The sequence below is a fragment of the Ctenopharyngodon idella genome, chromosome 8 (genome assembly GCF_019924925.1).
Source record: "Ctenopharyngodon idella isolate HZGC_01 chromosome 8, HZGC01, whole genome shotgun sequence".
Lineage (NCBI taxonomy): Eukaryota > Metazoa > Chordata > Actinopteri > Cypriniformes > Xenocyprididae > Ctenopharyngodon > Ctenopharyngodon idella.
Window position 1 is genome coordinate 23303803 of NC_067227.1, and position 22256 is coordinate 23326058.

At 37.1% G+C, this 22256-nt stretch overlaps 1 protein-coding gene across 1 annotated transcript; it reads left to right on the forward strand.

The window, feature by feature from the left end:
- The first annotated feature begins 1235 nt into the window (after window positions 1-1235).
- On the forward strand, window positions 1236-22199 carry myo1f (myosin IF). The gene is made up of 28 exons (XM_051903204.1): window positions 1236-1474; window positions 5491-5622; window positions 6584-6673; window positions 6785-6879; window positions 7959-8046; window positions 8134-8223; window positions 8322-8453; window positions 11543-11677; window positions 11812-11944; window positions 12073-12269; window positions 12349-12429; window positions 12977-13063; window positions 13167-13253; window positions 13361-13528; window positions 13918-14003; window positions 14244-14325; window positions 14415-14521; window positions 14630-14728; window positions 15028-15172; window positions 15305-15419; window positions 15857-16026; window positions 16415-16560; window positions 19698-19844; window positions 19928-20076; window positions 20159-20218; window positions 21086-21299; window positions 21385-21557; window positions 21642-22199. The coding sequence occupies exons 1-28, from the start codon at window positions 1472-1474 to the stop codon at window positions 21716-21718; spliced, it is 3288 nt and encodes a 1095-aa protein (XP_051759164.1). The 5' UTR covers window positions 1236-1471; the 3' UTR covers window positions 21719-22199.
- Window positions 22200-22256: the final 57 nt, after the last annotated feature.

Sequence of the window (22256 nt, forward strand, 5' to 3'; positions counted from 1 at the left end):
GTGCTGGGAGACACAGAAAACCTTCTGGCAATGGCACATCTTGATGTGCCATCCTGGAGGAGTTGGACTGCCTGTGCAACCTCTGTAGGGTCCAGGTATCGTCTCATGCTACCAGTAGTGACACTGACCCTAGCCAAATGCAAAACTAGTGAAAAACAATCAGAAAAGATGAGTAGGGAAAAAAATGTCAGTGGCCTTCACCTGTAAAACTATTCCTGTTTTAGGGGTTGTCTCATTGTTGCCCATCTAGTGCATCTGTTGTTAATTTCATTAACACCAAAGCAGCTGAAACTGATTAACAACCCCCTCTGCTACTTAACTGACCAGATCAATTTGCCAGGAGTTTAACTGACTTGATGCTATTCTCTGATTAAAAAGTGTTCCTTTCATTTTTTTGAGCAGTGTATAACCCATAGTCTTTTACTGCTTAAAGTAAAGTGACAAAAACAGCCTTCTTTTAAACATCTAAAGCGCTTTATAATGTGGTCTTAATATTTATAAGTGGTCTTTGTCTGCTTTAAGTAAAGTAACAAAAGTTAAGTCTTCTTTTAAACAGCCATAAGATATCATGAAGTGGTTATAAGACATTCGCTTTAAACATTTTTTATTTGCTTTAAACATTTTTATTGCAAAATATAATGTGTTCCATATGTAAAATCAACAAAATATTCTATTGTTTTAAATGTGAAAGAGTTTCCAGTAAGCTTAAAGGGAGAGTTCACCCAAAAATAAAAATTTTGTCATCATTTACTCACCCTCAAGTTGTAAATTATAACCACAAATAGGTAAGGTAATGTGTTGTTATGATTATTGTATGTATTGCATGTATTATAATGCATTAAGAATACCCTTATAATACCCTTATAATCATAGAAAGTGTTACCAAAATTGTTGTCAGGGGCCCTACAGTATGTATATGTGCTTTGGCATTTTTAGGCCATGTGACTTAAGGCTATGGAAGAACTCTCAAACCAGATTTGCTTTGTATTTAGAACTGAATAAGTAAGATTAAACGTTAAGTGAGGGTGTGTTCAGTTTTGGTGTTTTGCAGGATGACTTATCGTCTGAATCTTATGCAGTTTGTCATCCATTCAGCAGGAGGGGCTGCATCCTGTGTCACACACCTCAGAGTAACGGCTGACCTGGAACCTGCCACACATCATTGGTTTCGCGTGCTCATGAGAGACACGAGTTAGACCAATTATGGGTCCTCTATTTGTAGGCGTATATGCGTGTGTACAGCCTGTGGTGACAGAGCATGCAACTTCTTCTTGTCTCACCTAAGGGTGTTGTGGGAGTTTGAGGAAGTGATCTGTGCTCAGTGCTTGTCACAGTCTGCTTCCCTTCTCTAAACTTTCTGCTCTTGTGCTGTAGAGTCTGCTGGTCATGGCAGGGTGCTGAGAAAACTTTGGATTGTCACACTCATCACAGGAGAACCACAAAGGAGGAGAAACAAAACAGCACCGGCATAATGGTAAAGTACTCACTTTGAGGTTTATCATTGCACCTAGATGTTTAATAAGTTCTCTTTTGACTTTTACCTATGTGACAACTATTTGTTGGTCCTAAAAAAGGCCCCTTCTTGGGTCTTTTTTTAGCTATATATGTCTGTAAATAAGAGTATAAAGGAATATACTTTCCTCATTATACTCATTACACAACTGTAGGTGCTAATTCTGAATGTCTTTTGGAGAGGTTTCTCATCTGTAAATCAAAAAGCTTGAGACGACTCTTATAGGATGTGTGAAACCAACTGAAAAGGAAGCTCAAAGAACAGCATCACACAAAAGTGAACTCAGACAACTCCTTAAATGGAAACCGATTAACTCTGTTATTAGTCATGGTTCAACTTACCTAGAGTATCTGTGACTTTTATCATATATATTTATTGTCAGAGTGCACTTGTTGTTCATCAAAGCCTGATGCTTTCAAACTGGTGTGATGTTCACATGTTTCTTTTAGTAAGGTGATGCTGAGATCTTTCATGATGTCAGTGTCAAAGCAGCTAGGTAGCTGAAAGCAGTTTTGGGCAAGGGTGGTGCTTCTCAAGGAAATGAGCGTTTGACTGTGTGGTGAGAGGTTTACAGAGGATTTTGTCGCAACAGCACCCAGAGGTGGGTGGAAGTGGGGAAGTATGTCATAGGGGACTTGTGGTTCCTGTCTCGGTACTTCCTCACCACTTCTACAGTTTTCTGAAGTTTGTGTCTTTCTTAGCCTGTGCACAATAGATCTAAAACAACTGGCCTACAACTTCCACCACAGGTCAGATGGATGCAAAGTTGATCCATGTTGAAAAAATGAAAATTATGTCAAGATTTTTCATTCACTTTCATGTTGTTCCAAACCTGTATGACTGACTGACTGACTGACTTTCTTCTGTAGAACACAAAAGAAGGTATTTTGAAAAATATTTCACCTGTTTTTGACCATAAGATGAACGCAACCTTAAACCCCATTGACTTATATTTTATGGACAAAAACAAACCACTGAAACATTCCTCAAAAAATATTTTGTTTTCCACAGAAAGTCTTAGAGGTTTGTGAACTGTATATCAATTATGAATTGTATGTATCATTTCCTCTTCCCTTATTTTCTGAATGACTCGCAATACTTTGCATTAGCAAATTTTGGAATATGATGATCAAGATGGTCACGCATTTCCACTTTTTTTTTTTTTACCATGTAGTTCTAGTAGCAAAGAGGAACATTAGCGATGTTGTTATGAAATAGGTATTCTGAAGAATGTCTAAACTGTTTTTGACCATAAAATGAAATTCAATGGGCTCCGAAATCTTCTTTTGTGTTCCACAGAAGAAAGTAAGTCATACAGGTTTGGACTTTCTCTTTAAGTAGATTTTGATCTCATGGACAATGAAGTGTCCGTTTGATGCTCACGTCAGAAACTCTGCCGGAAGTAGGTCATCTGGGTACCTTTCACATACTATTTTAGGAATACTGTGAATCTGGACATATTACTTAATCACTTTAAAGTAGGGAAGTAAGCATATTTGGATGCAGTTTCCATCTGCCCTCTATCATTATATCACAACTTTACCTCAGCACAGACATCAGCGAATTAGTGTGGCTGATTCACTAATGTATGTCTTGCTCATCAAGTGGTGAATTGTATGTTATCATTTCCTCTTCCCTTTTTTCATTTGAGCATATCAGCTATCTTTATTTTCTGAATGACTCAAATTTTGGAATGACCAATTTTGGAATAAAAAGATCAGTAGATGAAACTGTTTTCCACTGATTGAGCTTTTTTTTTTTTCACTCTTATCATCTAGTTCTAGTAGTAAAGATGAACTTTTGTGATGTCATTCAGAAATAGATGACCTTTATATAGCAAAAAACATGGCTTTAATCTTCATTCTATAGTCCTAAAGCTCCCTCAGGGTATACACATCTCTCACGCTTATCTGAGACAAGACATTAAACGTTATGTAGCCTGTTATTTCTTCAATGAAAGAGAAATGTCTTTTCAGAAACTCCAGTGTCCATCAAAAACATGTAATTAGTTTATATTGTTATACCTCTGTTGTAGCTCAGATAGGTACCATGACCATGCTCTATGTGTGATGTTTGAGCTGTGGTTGAAACAAAGACCTGGAATTCAGACCACAAACTCAGCGAATGTTTCACAGCTTCCTAATGGTGCAACACATCAAAAGCAAATGAGCCTTAAGGAGCTTATATAGAGAAACGTCTGGTTTACCTCAAATTTAAAGGCAAAAATGAATGTGATCTCTGGCGGAGACTCTGGCGTGCTAGATTTAGCTTCAGCCTCTTCAACTCTAACTTTAGAGCGCTTTCTCTTTAAAAAGAGTCTTATTATAAAACTGTTGAATTGTGCATCTCATGCTTGTTATATTACATGTAACTATAAGCAGACAGTTGTATTCTTTTTCAAATGATGCTGAGAGTTATGTTAGATGATTATACTAAGTAAGACACAACCTTTAGTGGTGCGTGTAATACATCAAAATGTGACACAGACACACAGCTTGTCTATAACTTCCTTACATCTGCTTTTTGTTGCCTGGTAACTATCTGTGGTTTCCTGTCCTATTTCAATTACCTATATATTAAGAGAATCAGGTTTTTATTTATTAATTTATTAGACTAGACCAATTCCAATGTATGCTAATGACAGAACCTACATTGACTAATTTAGCTTACCCCAGAGTCCTATTATTATTATCATTATTAGGGGTTCAAGTGCATAGCGCTGAATCCCTATTGTAATTGTTAAAATTTCCAAGGATCAGCATTCTCCCCTAAAAGTGATCGGACAGACCAAACCGTAAGTCGTAGAGACTTGAAACTTTAAGGGCTGATAGTACTCACACCGTCTACAACATCACCACGGCTCCGATTGACCTGACGGGGGCTCTACAGCGGTCAAAAGTATGTCTTATATTGTTGGAATCCTTGGCTCTAGATGGACAAAATGCATCTGAAGTTTAAAACATTCTTTGCTGTGTCCTCATGCAAAGTTGCATCAACAACATTTTCTCGACTTTGTACTTGTGAAGATCATGTCTTCTGTTAAAACAAGTATACATAGATGCACATCTCAGTTCATCTTTTAGCTTCTTTCCTTCTCTATCTGCAGTCACCAGTGGTTAGATATGGTGGTAAATACTTCAGCAACGGGGAACACTGAAAGAGGAACTGGATGCTGCAAGTCGGCCATGACCGTCAGTTTTCCCAAAGCAGTGTCTTTTCCTCGCTTGAATATCAGTGCAGTATGCTAGTTAAGAAATTTGTTCCTTCATAAGAAGTAAAAGGTTGACATAATGCCCTAGTTATCAGATTTCCAGTTTTAAAATAAGCTGTTTGGTGTTTCCTGTTGGGTTTACACAGTAATTTAATGTCACTAAAGCAATTTTATGGCAATAAAAACAACCCTGTTAATAATAACAACAACGATGGATTTGAAAAAGAAGTGTTTTCGCTGGTATACATTGAAATGCTTTGGGTTAACTTGAGTCTCCACAAATGTCAACAAGCTTCCTCAAAATCAGTCTCGTTTAATTTTTGTATCTTTTAGCAATTTTGTCAATTAATGATGAAAAAAATCAAGTCCAGCACTATCATTTCATATTAGATTTACACTCTAACAAGTTGCTCTCAACATAGGTACCATATAAGCTCTTCGAACTTTAGATAAACTGCTTCCTGTAGACCTGTTCAGTTTGTAGTCATAAAGGAGTCATGGATTCTCTCAAGAATTTTGTATGGGTATTTAGAAATTTAGGATTTATGTGAAAAATAATGATAAAGTTTGTAGTTAACAAACAGTTGTTTGCTTTAAAAAAACATCAGTTGCTATATAAGGACTACAACAGCTGTCTATTTTGACAAGGACGTAAACTCACGTCTTTGTCGTAAATTTCTTTGGTTAAGTCATTAGCCATTCAAGGTGGCCAATAAATGGAATTTGTGACTCTATTTCCTCTCTCCTTCTGTCATCTCTCCTTCAGGGCAGTAAGTATCACTGGCAGAGCCAGAATGTCAAGCAGAGTGGTGTTGATGACATGGTGCTTCTCTCCAAGATCACTGAAGATGCCATTGTGGAAAATCTCAAAAAGAGATACATGGACGACTACATCTTTGTATCCTTGATCTCCAATGGATCAAATCACTCTAGGGTGGATCGTTACACTCCTCTCAGCTGATCATTTAGCACTACATGTGTTGTTAAGGCTGTATGGTCACTCACAGAAGGTTGATCAGAAGTTTTGTCTTCCTCTTTTGTTTACGTGTCTCAACAGTTAGCACAAACTCACTTCCTGATTTTAAATGACACTTAGTAACCACTCTTTGTTGTGTTACATTGAAACTTTTTTAGTCCACAATATTACATTTGCAGAAAATGCTGACTAATTGTCAATGACATTTACTAGCAGTGCAAATGTTAGTTATGGAATTTAATAATTGATTATAATTACTATAATAATTATATTTTATATAAGTAATTTAGCATTAATTTATCAAATTTAACATTAATTTCTTATACAAATTAATATATTTTATATAAATTGATTAATATATTTTGTATATTAATGTAATATATAATACTGATATTAGTCATATTGAAATAACTGAATATAACCAAATAATTTCTCAATTTCAGGTTTCATCATTGAATTTCAACTGCTGTTTTCAATGGTGTTTTTTTTTTAAATTGCTGCTACTTTGAAAATTGTTTCTTGAGCTCCAAATCACCTTATTAGAATGATTTCTGAAGTATCATGTGACATTGAAGACTGGAGTAATGATGCTGAAAATTCAGCTTTACCATCACAGAAATAAATTAGATTTTAAAATATATTAAAATAGAAAACAGTTTTTTAAATTGTAATAATCTTTCACAATATTTCTGTTTTTACTTTATTTTTGATTAATAAATGCAGCCTTGGTGAGCATAAGAGACTCTTACAAAAACCAAATTTTATATACAGTATATAATCTAGAATGCCGAATTTCAGTAATGTGATAGAAATTGAACTGAAACAAACAGAATTGGATTGGATTGATCTGAATTGTTCATATGTCCTTAACTGTGATTTGAAGACCTACATAGGGCCTGTCTTGATATCAGTGAATCCTTTCAAACAGATGCCGTACTTCACTGACCGTGAGATTGAGCTCTACCAGGGAGCTGTAGGTCAAATGCAATGAACACTTATATCAATAATTAGCACATTTGTCATGCATTTAACTTGATCGTATGATGTCAGTTTCACTGCCATCTCTCTCTCTCTCTGTCTTTAGGCTCAGTATGAGAACCCACCACACATTTACGCTCTGACAGACAACATGTACAGGAACATGATGATCGACAGTGAAAATCAATGTGTCATTATCAGGTTTGTGGTTCTTGCATGATATGTGCAGCCTGTTTCAACACGGATTTGATGTTCTTCCTGTAACTTGCCACATTCAAACCGAAGCCCGCGTTCACATGCAAGCCCCCCAAAATTAACCCTTAAAATAATACCACTTGAGAAAAAATATCAAGGAAGTCACATGGGTCCCTTCTGGTGTAATATTCAAAGAAATTTCCTCATTCTGTGACCTTTAACTGTCTAACAACTTTGATTTTTGTGAAATCCACTGCATTTTCATGCCAGACTTTCTGCAGAGATCCACATTTCAGTAGCAATATCATTCACTGATATCTCTTTTTACTCTCTTCGGTCCCGTCCTCACTGTTGGCAGTTCCTTCCCTGTTTTGTCACACCCACAAAAGGCTTTGCAGCAGTGGTCACCATTCTTAGTATAGTTTCCTTCCTGATTTACAGAGGCTGTAAAGTAGACCTTGCAATTGCTGCTTTCTAAAACAGATGCTTTGCTACATTACTGAAAATTTTGTATAAATGTTCCTTGCAAGGTACCTTCCAAAGCACCAAACTATCACGTCTAATAAGCTAGAACAAATCAAGCGAGCTTTAGACATAACCAAACAAATATTTAATAACTAAAATGATAATTTCTCAGTAGAACAGAATAAGTTAAAAAAAAAAGAAGACATTTATAAATTGAATTCAACCAACCGCTAAACATGATTATAAGGATATTATAGGCACTGAAATATGTATTTGATTGACCAAATAGGGGCATCTTAATGTCACAAGATGTGTCCTGATGCCTGCCTACTTCCATTTTTTAAGTCTCAGCCAATGAGGAAGAGGATAGCCATATGTAGACATGCCATTTTATTCACTTTACCAGTACTGTGAATTCTGTGAAGCAGTAAAGAATTAAAAGGGGTTTAAAAGCCGATAACCACAACTTCCTGTGACAGTGACGCTACCTTTTAAAAAGCATGTTTGCGTGTGTGTAAAAATATCCCATGTGAGAATGTGAATTCAAAAAGCTCTAATGTGAAGGTGTTGAATCAGGGACACATTTGTTACGTTCACCTCCTGTGTATGTTTGTGTTTAGCGGAGAAAGTGGAGCAGGAAAAACAGTTGCTGCTAAGTACATTATGGGCTACATCTCAAAAGTATCAGGGGGAGGACAGAAAGTACAGGTAACAAGTGTGTTTAGAATACCTTTTTACCTTTTAAGAAGCAAGTCTTAGTTCTAAAACCTGTCCTGTGTTATTTTTGTTGTTCAGCATGTGAAGGATATTATCCTGCAGTCGAACCCACTGCTGGAAGCGTTTGGCAATGCGAAGACGGTCCGCAACAACAACTCAAGCCGTTTTGTGCGTTTCACACTCACATATATCCAGCTCAGTCTTATGAATTTACAACACGCAAACCTGTGTTCCATTACTGTGAGTAACGCTAGCTCGATTGACAGGGCAAATACTTTGAGATCCAGTTTAGTCGAGGAGGAGAGCCAGACGGAGGGAAGATCTCCAACTTCCTGCTGGAAAAATCAAGAGTCGTGAGCCAGAATGAAAATGAAAGGAGCTTTCACATCTTCTACCAGGTAGGAAAGAGAAAATTTCCCTTTTTCTAATTATAGGAACGTATCTTTGTTTAGACTGTTGTTTTTTCAAAGTGAGTCACTGAGGTCTTAAAAAAGCTTTGTAATTGTTTTTCTTTTTTTAGTTTAACAGTATTTAGAAAAACAACAGATAAGAAAAGGGGAATAAAACACTACAAAAAGAACGAAGAACACAAAACCCCACATCAGTCACATCAAAAATCAATTAAACTAACAATGATTAATACATTTGTTACAGTATTTATTAATCTTTGTTAATGCTAGTTAATAAAAATCGTTCATTGTTCATGTTAGCTCACAGTGCATTAACTAATGCAAGTGATTTGAATAATATATTTGTAAATGTTGAAATTAACATTAAGTAAGATTAATAAATGCTGTAAAAGTATTATCGATTCTCAGTTCATGTTAACTAAAGTAGTTAACTAATGTTAACTAATGAAACCTCATTGTAAAGTGTTACATAAATATGTAATCTAAATAATTGTTTAATATATTTATTATTTAAATATGTTCATATTTATGACAATTATTTAACATTGCTTCCCAGAGTGGCATCTGGAAAATGAATAGAAATACATAGTGTCTTAAAGGATTAGTCCACTTTCAAATAAAAAATTCCTGATAATTTACTCACCCCCATGTCATCCAAGATGTCCATGTCCTTCTTTCTTCAGCTGAAAAGAAATTAAGGTTTTTGATTAAAACATTCCAGGATTTTTCTCCTTATAGTGGACTTCAATTGGCCCCAAATGGTTGAAGGTCAAAATTAGTTTCAGTGCAGCTTCAAAGGGCTTTAAACGATACCAGGCGAGGAATAAGGGTCTTATCTAGCAAAACGATCGGTCATTTTCTTAGAAAAAAAAAAAAACCAAATTATTTACGTTTTAACCATAGACCAGTGGTCAGCAATAGGCGGCCCGCGGGCCAAAACTGGCCCGCCAACAATAATATCTGGCCCGCGCCCGCAGCCAGATTTTTTTTATAGCGGCTGGTTCTGAAATAGATCTTTGTCTCGTGGTGCCTTCTAATATTATCACCGTGTCTACACCGGATGCGACTTTTTTCGCGGCACAGCCGCAACAGCTAAAAGCTGCCTACCCTGTTACGCGACACACCGACCATTGCAAAGCACTTGAACTACGTCAGAAACAGAACGGGGAATCCATCCGTTTACTGTCGGGAACGTGTTGTGTCGCATGACTCGCGTCGCACCGCCGCATCCAGTGTAGTCAATATCACTGATTAAAATGGGTTCTATTATCTTTTGACGCGTCACATCGCGCCGCTCGTGTCCGGTGTAAACACGGTGTTATATTCTTTGAAAACAGCGACAACTTCGTTGCAGATAAGACACACAGGCTTTGCATTCACAAAACTAGGTAAGAACGCATAGTTGTCTTTCTATTCTTCTTTGTATGCCCTATTTTCACTTTCAACTTTTCTCTTTAGACTCTTTGATAGTGCCATTTTCTCTCACCATCTAGCTTAAAGGAACACTTCACTTTTTTTGAAAATAGGCTCATTTTCCGACTCCCCTAGAGTTAAACAGTTGAGTTTTACCGTTTTCGAATCCATTCAGCCGATCTCCGGGTCTGGCGGTACCACTTTTAGCATAGCTTAGCATAGTTCATTGAATCTGATTAGACCGTTAGCATCCCGCACAAAAATGACCAAACAGTTTCGATATTTTTCCTATTTAAAACTTGACTCTTCTGTAGTTACATCGGGTACCGCCAGACCCAGAGATCGGCTGAATGGATTCGAAAACGGTAAAACTCAACTATTTAACTCTACGGAAGTTGGAAAATGAGCCTATTTTCAAAAAAGTGTTCCTTTAAATGTTAACATCACTCTGCACACAACGTAATAGCGTACCTCCATCATGCAAACAATTAAAAAAAAAATGCAGTTTAGTACGTGAGGATGCCAAGGAATAATATCAAATATCAAAAATCAAATAATTATTACAATAAGTTAGGCTCCATTGTGTAACAAGCAAATTAAAATGTTACACATTTATTATTCACAATATGGAAAGAGGAAATAAAACATAGTTCGTTAAGAGCATGACTCAAACATGCCATTAATGGGCTTTTTTTAAGTCCTCTTTTATTTTTTGAGTTATTTTTATCCATTCCACATCTCCCACATATGTGTGTTTTAGCAAGGCGGTCTGTGTTGCAAGTTGGTGAATGAAGATACTTGCCAGGTCACTACTCTGCTTTATTCATTTATCCAGTGTAAAACCCAGAAACCGCCACACAAATGTGGCTTTTTGTTAATGACTGTCCTACTACAGGATTTAACAGGAGTAACAGCTCACTAGTAGTTACAAAAGACACTGGAACAGTCTGTCACAGGCAATTCTAGTTGCATTTTTCATCAATTAATTTAAATTATCCTTTGACTATGTTCTGGCCCACCATCTAGTGGCGAAAATTTTTTTTTGGCCCAATGCCAAACTTAATTGCCGACCCCTGCCATAGGCCCTGTCCCAAATGGCACACTTCTATGCACTTTCGGTCTTGTGGACTTACAATGGCTGCCGCGTGCGCGTGTCCGTTAAGTCCACGAGACCGTAGGGTGTCCCGTTGGTCAATTTTAGGCTTCAGAAGGGTGCTCGCGAGTGCCCCCTTTGCGGCCGATATGCGCCCTCGATGCGCACTTTTGCTGTGCCCGCACTGGTGCGAGCTTTGCGGCAGAATCCTTCCCGACAGTCAAAGCGACGTTACGTCACGAAAGTGCGGACTCGTTGGAAGGCCGTGAGTGTTTAGGGTGCCATTTGGCGACGGGCCATAGACGCTTGTCTTGATCTAGCTCTCTTCTTCTTCTTCTCTATTAGAATTCCGGCAGTGTAGATGCTGCTAAGTGTATTACTGCCCTCCACAGGTCAAAGTTTAAACTAACTGTTATATACTTGCACTAGCATATTGTATCTTGGATGACATGGGGGAGAGTAAATTATCAGGAAATTTTTATTTTAAAGTGGACTAATCCTTTAAATATTACTTTTCTACAATAATGGGGTTTTTTTTAGATATTGAATAAACCGCCACATTTTTTTTTAGCTAATAGACGGATGCACGCCTCAGCAGAAGGAAGAATTGGGAATTATGACCCCAGATTACTACTACTACCTGAACCAGTCTGGAACATACAAGGTGGATGGAACTAATGACAGCAAGGACTTCCAGGAAACCATGGTACATATTTTAATCAATATTATCATGCCACATTATATTTGTCACCTCCACGAACCAAATACATCAAGACTAGCTCAGTTTCAGCCACTTTCTAGACATTTGTTGACCCTGAGTTTTGATGACTTGGTCTACAGGAAGCCATGCAGGTGATCGGCATACCGGGGGTGGTTCAGAGGCAAGTGCTGCAGATTGTAGCTGGCATCTTGCATCTGGGCGCCATCAGTTTCATTGAGGCGGGAAACTACGGCCAGGTGGAGAGCACAGACTGTGAGTGATATGCAGATGAAGTGAATGCTTCCCTGTTTGCTGTTTTGAGATCACTATTGACTTTCATAGTAGTGACTAAATTTTTGTCAGACTTTTCATTGACATCTTTTACCCTGCTTTCAACCCAGTATTGGCTTTCCCTGCCTACCTGCTGGGAATCGACCAGAACCGTCTACAGGACAAACTCACCAGCAGGAAAATGGATTCCAAATGGGGTGGTAAATCTGAATCCATTGATGTGACTCTGAACAGGGAACAAGCGTGCCACACGCGTGACGCTCTATCCAAAGCCCTCTATGCCCGTCTGTTTGACTACCTAGTTGAGGTTAGTGAATGACATATAAACACACAGTTACCATTAGTTGGGAAAAAAGGGTAATTTTTGTCTTTCTCTGTCTGAGCAGGCAATAAATAAAGCCATACAGAAACCCACTGAAGAGCTCAGTGTTGGTGTTCTGGATATTTATGGATTTGAGATTTTCCAGGTAAATATTCTTCCCTTTCATTGATTGTCATTGCATATTTTAATGAATGAATTTTAACCTTCAAATCATTAATCAGCCAATAAGGCATATTTGTAGGTTTTGAAAGAATTTTTATGAAAGAAAATAATGCTTTTATTCAGCAAGGATGCATTCGATCAAGACATTTATAATGTTGTAAAAGGAGTTCTACTTCTAATAAATGCTGTTCTTTTGAACTTTTTAATCATCGAAGAATCCTGAACAAATGTATCATGGATTCCACAAAAATATTAAGCAGCACAACAGTTTTCAACGTTACTGTATTTTTGATCAAATAAATTTCAAACTTGGTAAGCATAAGAGACTTTATTTAAAAAAGTCTTAGACCCCAAACTTTTGAACGGTAGTGTATTTTGTGTTTTTCTTTCTTTTCTTTTTTTTTTAAATAATTATTTTAATTTGAAGGTTCTTAAGTAACATTCTGTTAAAAATTTAATTACATTTTTAATCATTACTATACTAATTATATTAAATTAATGTTATTAATAATAATCTATTATTTTTTTAGAGGAATGGTTTTGAACAGTTCTGTATCAACTTTGTGAATGAAAAGTTGCAGCAGATCTTTATTGAGCTGACACTGAAAGCAGAACAGGTACAAAAAAACAACAACAACAACAAATGTTTCATTACACTTTTCACTAGTATCTTGATATGTGAAAATTCTCGATCTGACAGTCTGTTTTTAATTCCCACAGGAAGAGTATGTACAGGAGGGCATCAAATGGACACCCATAGAATACTTTAACAACAAAGTTGTGTGTGACTTAATAGAAAACAAACTGGTAAGCCTGTAAAGGGGCTGTGCTATATTTAACATTAATAATAATTCATAATGATATTATTTTTTATTAGCTTTGTAAGCTGTAACTCCATTCCCCCTCAATCCCAGAATCCTCCTGGCATCATGAGCGTGCTGGATGATGTGTGTGCCACCATGCACGCCACCAAAGAGGGTGTTGATTTAACTCTGCTTCAGAAGCTACAGGCTGCAGTGGGGACGCACGAACACTTCAACAACTGGAACTCTGGTTTTGTCATTCACCATTACGCTGGCAAGGTGTGTGTTACTACTTTTGTGACTTTTAAGTAAATGTCTTAGATTTTAGGTCATCTACACTAGTTTAGTCTTTTTTTTCTTTTTTCTTTTTTTCTAAGAAATCAATACTTTTATTCAGCAAGGATGCATTAAATGATCAAAAGTGACAGTAAAGATATTTATAATGTCACAAAAGATTTCTGTTTCAAATAAATGTTCATCAAAGAATCCTGAAAAAATATGTCATGGTTTCCACAAAAATATTAAGCGGCAACATTTTCAACATTGATAATAAAAAGAAATGTTCTTTAGCAGCATATTAAAATGATTTCCAAAGGATCATGTGACACTGAAGACTGGAGTAATTAATGTCTTAAAATTTCTTCTCACTATGTACTTCTTTAAATCAGGTGTCGTACGATATCAACGGTTTCTGCGAGAGAAACAGAGATGTGCTTTTCCCTGATCTCATAGAACTGATGCAAAGCAGTGAATAGTAAGTGCTATTTTTCTCTTTCTCTCTCATCGGAAGCACTTTCCAAATTGATAGGCTTTATTTAGGTTTGGTAAAGGTTAGAGAATGGAATGGAATGGAAAGCCAAAGAAACAACAGAACAAAGAAAGATGAGCATAATCAATTTTCCCTGAAATAAGTTCAACTGTTTTTCTCCTTTTCCCGTAACCGCAATCAACATGTTCCAAACATCTAAAAATATTTATTTCTCTGGCATTGCAGCGACTTCATCCGAAGCCTCTTCCCAGAAAATCTCAACACGGAAAAGAAAGGTAGACCAACCACTGCTGGCTCGAAGATCAAAGTAAGACCGATGTCCTTAATAAACTGACGATCAGCATACCTGTCACATTTCCTTTATTTGGAGTCACTCACTGACTGTCTGGTCCACAGAGGCAAGCCAATGAGTTGGTTAGCACACTGATGAAGTGCACACCACACTATATCCGCTGCATCAAACCCAACGAGACCAAGAGGCCCAAAGACTGGGAGGAGAGCAGGTGAGTCATTCAATATAACATCATGCGCAGACTCCAAATATTACGCAAAGATAGCGCAAATGAACTCACAACATGTGCTATTTGTAAATTTCACTTTTATGGTCCCAGAGCGAGACATCAAGTGGAATATCTTGGCTTAAGAGAAAATATTCGGGTACGACGTGCCGGCTTTGCCTATCGTAGAATCTTCCAGAAATTTTTACAGAGGTAAGAATAAGCTTGAAATAATATGTTTAGTCATAAAATATCTTTGCAGATGTGTTTTATATGGACATTTTTGTAGCATTGCAGTCCAATACTTGACTTAGCTCTGGGGGTTTCCAGTTAAGTGAATTAACCTCAAGTGAGGGAGCTCAAATAAATTAGTATCAAGTATTAATCTCAGCGGAAATATCGCTGGTGTGTTAATATTATGGCGGCTATTTCAGGAGTGCTAATTTTAGGGGTGATTTCCCAGGTGTGATAATCTCAGTGCTATTAACTAAATCACATGTGTGTTTTGCTAGGTATGCCATCCTAACAGCGGAGACGTGGCCATGTTGGCGTGGTGCGGAACAGCAGGGCGTTTTGCATCTCTTGCGTTGTGTAAACATGGACACGGATCAGTACCAAATGGGCCGCACCAAGGTCTTCATCAAGAATCCAGAGTCGGTGAGGCTCAGAAATCACATAAAAGTCACTTCCAACTATACAAACAAAGCCTAAAATATAAATGATTTCACAAATCTTGACTTACCCTTAAAAAACATTTCTTATTTCAACTCCCGTTTCTTCTAACTGTAGCTATTTTTGCTGGAGGAGATGCGAGAGAGGAAATTTGACACATTTGCCAGAACCATCCAAAAGGCATGGAGGAAATACATCGCCAGGAGGAAATATGAACAGATGCGGGAGGAAGGTGAGTAAAACCTAGTGAGATACCTACTGCCCATACAAGCAGCATCCTAAGAGGTCCTTACCAGTCAGAGATCCTGATTTGGAGCGCAACTCCAGGCAGCAACTCTATGTGCCACACAAATAGTGCTCCACCATTTGAGACTCAATTCCCATTGATTTCAATAGAGTTTGCTGTTAGCATGTTGCTAAGCCACACAGCGTACACAATGTATACACAGCACACACAAATATTGGGTACAATAATCAATTTTTAATTACAGCCAACTATTTTAAGTGATACTTTTCAGTGTTGACATGAAATATATTTACATACATTTACATAATCTAAATTTGTTTTTTAAATGTTTAAATAACTTATGGTATACCCTGTAATAGCAAAATGTATATGTGAGGTTGCACACTTATTTTTTTCTCTCTCTCTGTCTTTCTCATTTTCAGCCTCTGATATACTGTATAACTTTAAAGAACGACGTAGGAATAGTATAAACAGGAACTTTGTTGGCGATTACCTGGGCATGGAAGACAAGCCTGAACTCCGGCAGTTCATGTCCAAGAGGGAGCGGATTGACTTTGCAGACTCGGTCAACAAGTATGACCGTAGGTTCAAGGTGAGAAACTAAATAGCAAAAAAATGTTTACTATTCAATTTTCTTTTCATGTTTCTGAAAGAAGTCTCTTATGCTTATCAAAGATGATATCAAAAGTAATAAAAACAATAATAATGTGAAATATCTAAAATACCTGTTTTCTATTGGAATATATTTTTAAAATGTAATTTATTCCTGTGATGACAAAGCTGAATTTTCAGCATCTTTACTTCAGTCTTCAGTGTCACATGATCCTTCAGAAATTATTTTAATATACTGATTTGCTGCTCTAGAAACATTTCTAATTATCAATCTTAAAAACAGATGTGCTGCTTAATTTTTTATTTAAAATAGATTTAATAAGGGCAAAAATAAGCTGTAATTATTTCTTGCTGATTTTTTTTTTTAGTCTATAAAGAGAGATCTAATACTGACACCGAAATCCATCTACCTAATTGGTCGGGAAAAGATAAAGAAAGGACCAGAGAAGGGCCAGATAAAGGAAGTTCTGAAAAGAAAGCTGGACATTGGCAGTGTCCGTTCGATCTCTTTGAGGTAAGTTGCTGCCTCATACTGCCCGTTTTAAAGGTATAAGCTGTAATTGTGCTGGAACCACATGTATCTCTATATATATATATTATGTGTGTGTGTATGTATGAAGAGTTTGGTTCCAAAATGCTATAAATCCATTTTGATTAATTTGAGTAAAAATGTGTTTTCTTTACCAAGCGGCAAGATGAAAACCACTGTTTTCTGTCTCAAACTTTCACATAGCATCTTTTGGTTATAAAAACATTAAAAATTCTAATCTAGAGTTTGATTTTCAAAGGTTTATTATAAAAACGGATTATTTTTCCCCCAAAATGCAATAAATCCATGACACGTTTTTTTTTTTTTTTTTTTTCAAAATGCAATTAATCCATCAATATAAAAGTTATTTTTCATATTGAAAATACACAACAAAGTAAGTTGATTCACATATATGACAGCCTCTGAACTTTGTCAATACTAATCTTATATACAGGCATTTGACTAAAAATACATTCAGTCGTCGCTCCCAAAATGAATTCAACGGGTCATCTTGTTAATGTTATAAATTATGTCTCTGTTTGTCATTATCGATTAAAGAGTATCTGGCGCCACCGCACGGTTAAAATAAACACATTTGCCGAGTACATTGGTATTAAAAACGGCTTTTAAAAACTGTTCATGATTCAGTTTTGGGGACCGTGACAGAAGTTTGATGCTGTCGTGGAACAAGGAACAACCGGAATTTTTCCTCCTCCCGACTCGAGTGCCTCATCTTCTTAATCTCCTCACGTAAATGATTACATTTCAATGACTTACGTTTCTTCCCCACCGCAGAAACCACCGGTTCATCAATGCCGTCAAAATTATTCTTTTTTTTCTGTTTTTGTTGATCACAAAGCACAAAGTAGATAAGGAAAACTAGAATGCCGGGTGTATTCAGAGCGCCGCCATTACTGTTTACAGTGCGTGGAATGGTGCGCTGTGATTGGTTGAGCGGATATATTGCATTCTGCAGAGAAAGGAGACTGGCGTTTGTCGCGTTTTGGAAAGAAAGGGAGAAAACATGACCGAATAACACGACGGAAATCGCATTTTGCGCAAAATTAATAAATGACTTTTCAATACCGACCAGATACAATACTGATTTTGGCAGAAACTCAATTTTTTATCGCGTTTTGGAACCAAATTCTTCATATATATATATATATATATATATATATATATATATATATATATATATATATATATGTGTGTATAGGGCTTGACATTAACTTTTTTGCTTTTTTGTTCCGAAGTTACTAGCCACTCAGCATTTTCACTGGCAACAATTTTTGACATCGATATCATGGGGAAAATATAGATATTTTTAATATTATCTCATAATTTGGCAGCAGGTAGTCTGCTGTCACTTTAAGAGCTAATGCACAGATTGATTATATTGTTACCCATGCGTTTTCTTTCTCAACTGTTTACGTTCACTTAAAACATAACTAACTGTTTACTTGAATACTCACCAAGATCTCCATTTTGACATTATTTTGTGAGTATTTAACTGTTTAAGCGCAATAAGCAGTGAAAAAAAACTAAATTTAGTACTAAGAGGTGGCTTTATGTGCGTGCACTCTGTGGGAATGAGTAAAACTATGCGCAATGCGTGCAATCCCTCGCCGAAATTCAAGCCCTGTAACACCAACAATATTTATCCGGAGCAAATAAAATGAGTGAGTTAGGGGAAGCGGGTTTGTGTGTCAACTCGCTGTCGGAGAGATGAGAGAGCGAGATATTGTTCATCTATTCTGCAGAAAATAACTATTGAAAGCATTTCAGAGATTTCAGTATCGATATGTAGGCTATCAAATCTATATTTTTGAAATCCACCCTAGTTGGCGGGTGTTAATGTCAAGCCCTATATATATATGTATGGTTGTGACCACAAGCAAAATGGTGGATTCTTAGGCTTAGGTCAAAATATAGTGACATTGCCATTTCAAGGCTTTTTGTAGCATTTACAGATTGCTCATTTAACAAGGAACAGCTGTGAAGATTATTTGTAAATGTGGAAATACTCCACTTGTAAAAAGGATTTTCTGCATAATGGTCTCAACTGCATATCCCAAAGGCATTGCACATTTAGCTACAATCAGCGAGATATACAGCTGCTTTGAAAATCATTGTTATTTCAGCTCTTTATTTTGCTGTCTGGGCCTGAGCAAATGCGATAAAGCTGCTCGTTTATACTGTGTATACTTCATACACAGCAGTGCTTACATACAGATTTATTGCTGTGAGACACAAACAAGCTGCCAGACCACCACTGCTGCTACAGCAAAAAAGCTTATACGGAAGTTCTGCAAGGTCAAACTATTTGCAAAGTGCAAAAGGGAAATTAGCAAACAGGAAATGAGTTCATATTTATGGCGACTCAGTTCTTCTTTTCTGCCATATATGTCAAGTCTGAGAGATAATGAAAGACGAAGGGGGGGGTTGGGGCTGAACAATAGGGTGAAGGATGTTGTTTGTCTACTTCTTATGACGATGATTAATGATGATACATCAAAGACGGATGAAGATAATGTGAAAATCAATTACAGAGTCAATAATAACATTTTCTGTGCTTTGCGATATCTCATCAGTCATGTCTTCTTTCATCTTCTGTCCTCAGTTGCTCATAATTCTTCTTCTTCTTCGGCATATAAGTCGTCCAGCACCATTTGAGCTGTGCACATGAGTTTTTCCTGGATTATAATAAAATGTAATTTGTTAGGTTTTTTTATATATATATAAAGTTGTTGTTAGGTCTTCTTTGACATGGTTTCTTTTCGCAATCACACCCAAGAATACTTTACATATTTTATACTTAAAAACAACAATACGGAACCAATCTATTAATATCTATTAATATCAAGTTAAAAGGAACACGTGTTTTGGTGTCGATGAAGGCTTACTGATGGGGCTATAGGGGATTTTTTTAAATGTTCATAAAAGAAGTCTCTTATGCTCGAAACGCCCTATAAAACACTTGGCGAATGCTTATTATTGGAATTATATTGGTTCCAATATAAGTTAAATTGGAACCTTCACATTCTGGTAGTTGTACACGGACGAGCATTATATTTTCTTCAGGAAATGTAAAAAATGTGTCTTTCTTCATTTCCCTCCAGCACAAGGCAAGATGACTTCTTCATCCTTCATGAAAATGAGTATGACAGTCTGCTGGAGTCCATGTTTAAGACTGAGTTCCTCAGTCTGCTGTGCAAGCGCTATGAGGAGCAAACCAAAAGCAAACTCTCACTGTCCTTCAGCGACAGGTGCCTATTACTCTCTCTCTGCCTCGTTTCTCATTTATCTCATTCCAGTGCAGAACATAAATTAATGGTAATGTTTTGTGCAGGCTGGAGTTCCGTGTGAAAAAGGAGGGCTGGGGAGGAGGCAGCACCCGTGTGGTGGTATTCCAGAGGGGACAGACTGATGAAGCTCAGATCAAACCTGCAGGAAAGACCCTTTCTGTCTCTATAGGAGATGGACTAGCAAAGACATCCAGTACGTGAGATGGTTGGATGGATAAAGTGTTAACGATTGCACAAAAACTCTTCATTGAGCTTCATTTTTTGTTTTTCTCCAGAGCCAACCAGGAAGGGAATACCACAGAGTCGTGGAGGAAGAAGCCAGCCACGGCACAGAGGTATAAAAACTCCTAATTTATGTACCTTTGCTGTAACTGCTGTGTTGAACCATGTGGACAAATTTATATTCTCCAGTTGCTGTAGCTGTAATCCTTGTTTCATATGCAAAGTTAACACAAATTTCAAAACCTTTAAGGTTTCTAAAACTGTTTATTTAAATTTAGGTTAATTTATGTAGTGATTTGTGCTTTATGAAGCATTACAGAGGCCCATATCTCTAATGAACAAAAACTAGGCAACATTGGCAACACAACCCTTGTGAAAAAAGTACACTTTAGCATACTTTTAAAAAGAGTACATATTACAGAAATAGCATGCTTTAAAATAATATACATAAGTGCGACATGAATGTAATGTTTTTTGGGTTAGTTCACCCAAAAATGAAATTTATGTCATGAATTACTCACCCTCATGTCGTTCCAAACCCATAAGACCTTCGTTTATCTTCAGAACACAAATGAAGATCTTTTTGATGAAATCTGAGAGCTTTCTGTCCCTTCATAGACAGCCTACACAACTGAAACTTTAACGCTTCAAAAAGTTCATAAAGAGACTGTAAAACTAATCCATATGAATTGAGTGGTTTAGTCCAAATTTTCTGAAGAGACTCGATTGCTTTATATGATGAACAGATTTAATTTAGGCGGAACCAGATCTCAAAAGACATTCTACTCAGGTTGGCCTTAAGGAATAAGTCTTGGGCAACAGTGACTTAGTAGATAATATTCCCGTTTGTAGTCTCTGGCCTTACATTTTTTAACAATATAATAAAAATACAGATCGGAGAAAAAAAAAAAAAAAGAGCTGAAACCCCAACCGGTATGATACACACCAGTAACCCTTGATATAATGTGTATTTTTAACAGGGGGCCATCAGAACGGGGCTGCACAGTTTCACCGGGGTGGCACTCAGCAGCAGCAGAGGGAAACGACTTACTCAATGCCAGTCAAGCAGAACCCTCCACCGAGCAACGCTCTACCTAAACTGGGATCGCAGAAGAATCGAAGAGGGTCCAGGCCGGCCCAGAATCAGTCCACGAACCTCGACTTCCTCAATGTGCCTGATCAGGGCATGTCAGGGTAAGAGAACACAGACAGACTTACACATACAAAAACATCTCAAATCCAATTTTTTTAAGTACTAAAGAGTCTAAAATCTCACCAGAATGCAGCGGAAAAGGAGCATCAGCCAACGGCCTCCACCGGCCCCCTCTAGCCGTCCCAAACCTCAGCCCCGACCGCAGGGCCCTCGATGTAGAGCACTTTATCAGTATTTTGGTCAGGATGTGGATGAAATTAGCTTTGACGTCAATGACATCATAGAACTAATCAGTGAAGGTGAGACCTGGAATTAAGAAAGGATGTTATGGTTTTGATTTAGACTGTTGAATTGTTTCTAATAATCCGCTGGTTTTCCTGCAGATCCATCAGGGTGGTGGCGAGGGCGGATTCATGGGAAGGAGGGTCTCTTTCCTGGGAACTATGTGGAGAAGATCTGACCTCTGCATGTCAACGAGGTAGACCGCACTGATGAACCAGCACCTGACTTTTGACCTTTAACCTCCTAGATCATGGAATCTCTTAGGCTCTGGGAATTTGCACTCAAGCCAGTGACAAGATCTTTTAGGTTATTTTTTTAATGATTATTTTTGTAAAAAAAATTTTTTTACTAAATAGAAGAATTTGTTGGTAGTTTTCAGGCTAAGAGAGAGCATACAGTTTACAAAGACCTGCACTGCCCACAAATGACCACTTGACTGTGCTGTTGTGCAGTTTGAATTTTTTTTAATGGAAGAACTGCAATCACAATCACAGATTTTTTCCTTAATTTTTTTCTAATTTTCTGAAAACTGTATATGTAAAAAAAGAAAAGAAAATATTTTATATGCATTGAATGATGTTTTATCCTTTTTTGTCATTTTATTTTCTCTTCTGTGTAAAATCTTCAATCAAAAAATAAATAAATTGATGTCTGTGGTACTAACAGTATTAAAGAGAGCTTTGTTTAAAAAGATTTCAGTACTGTACTACATCTAC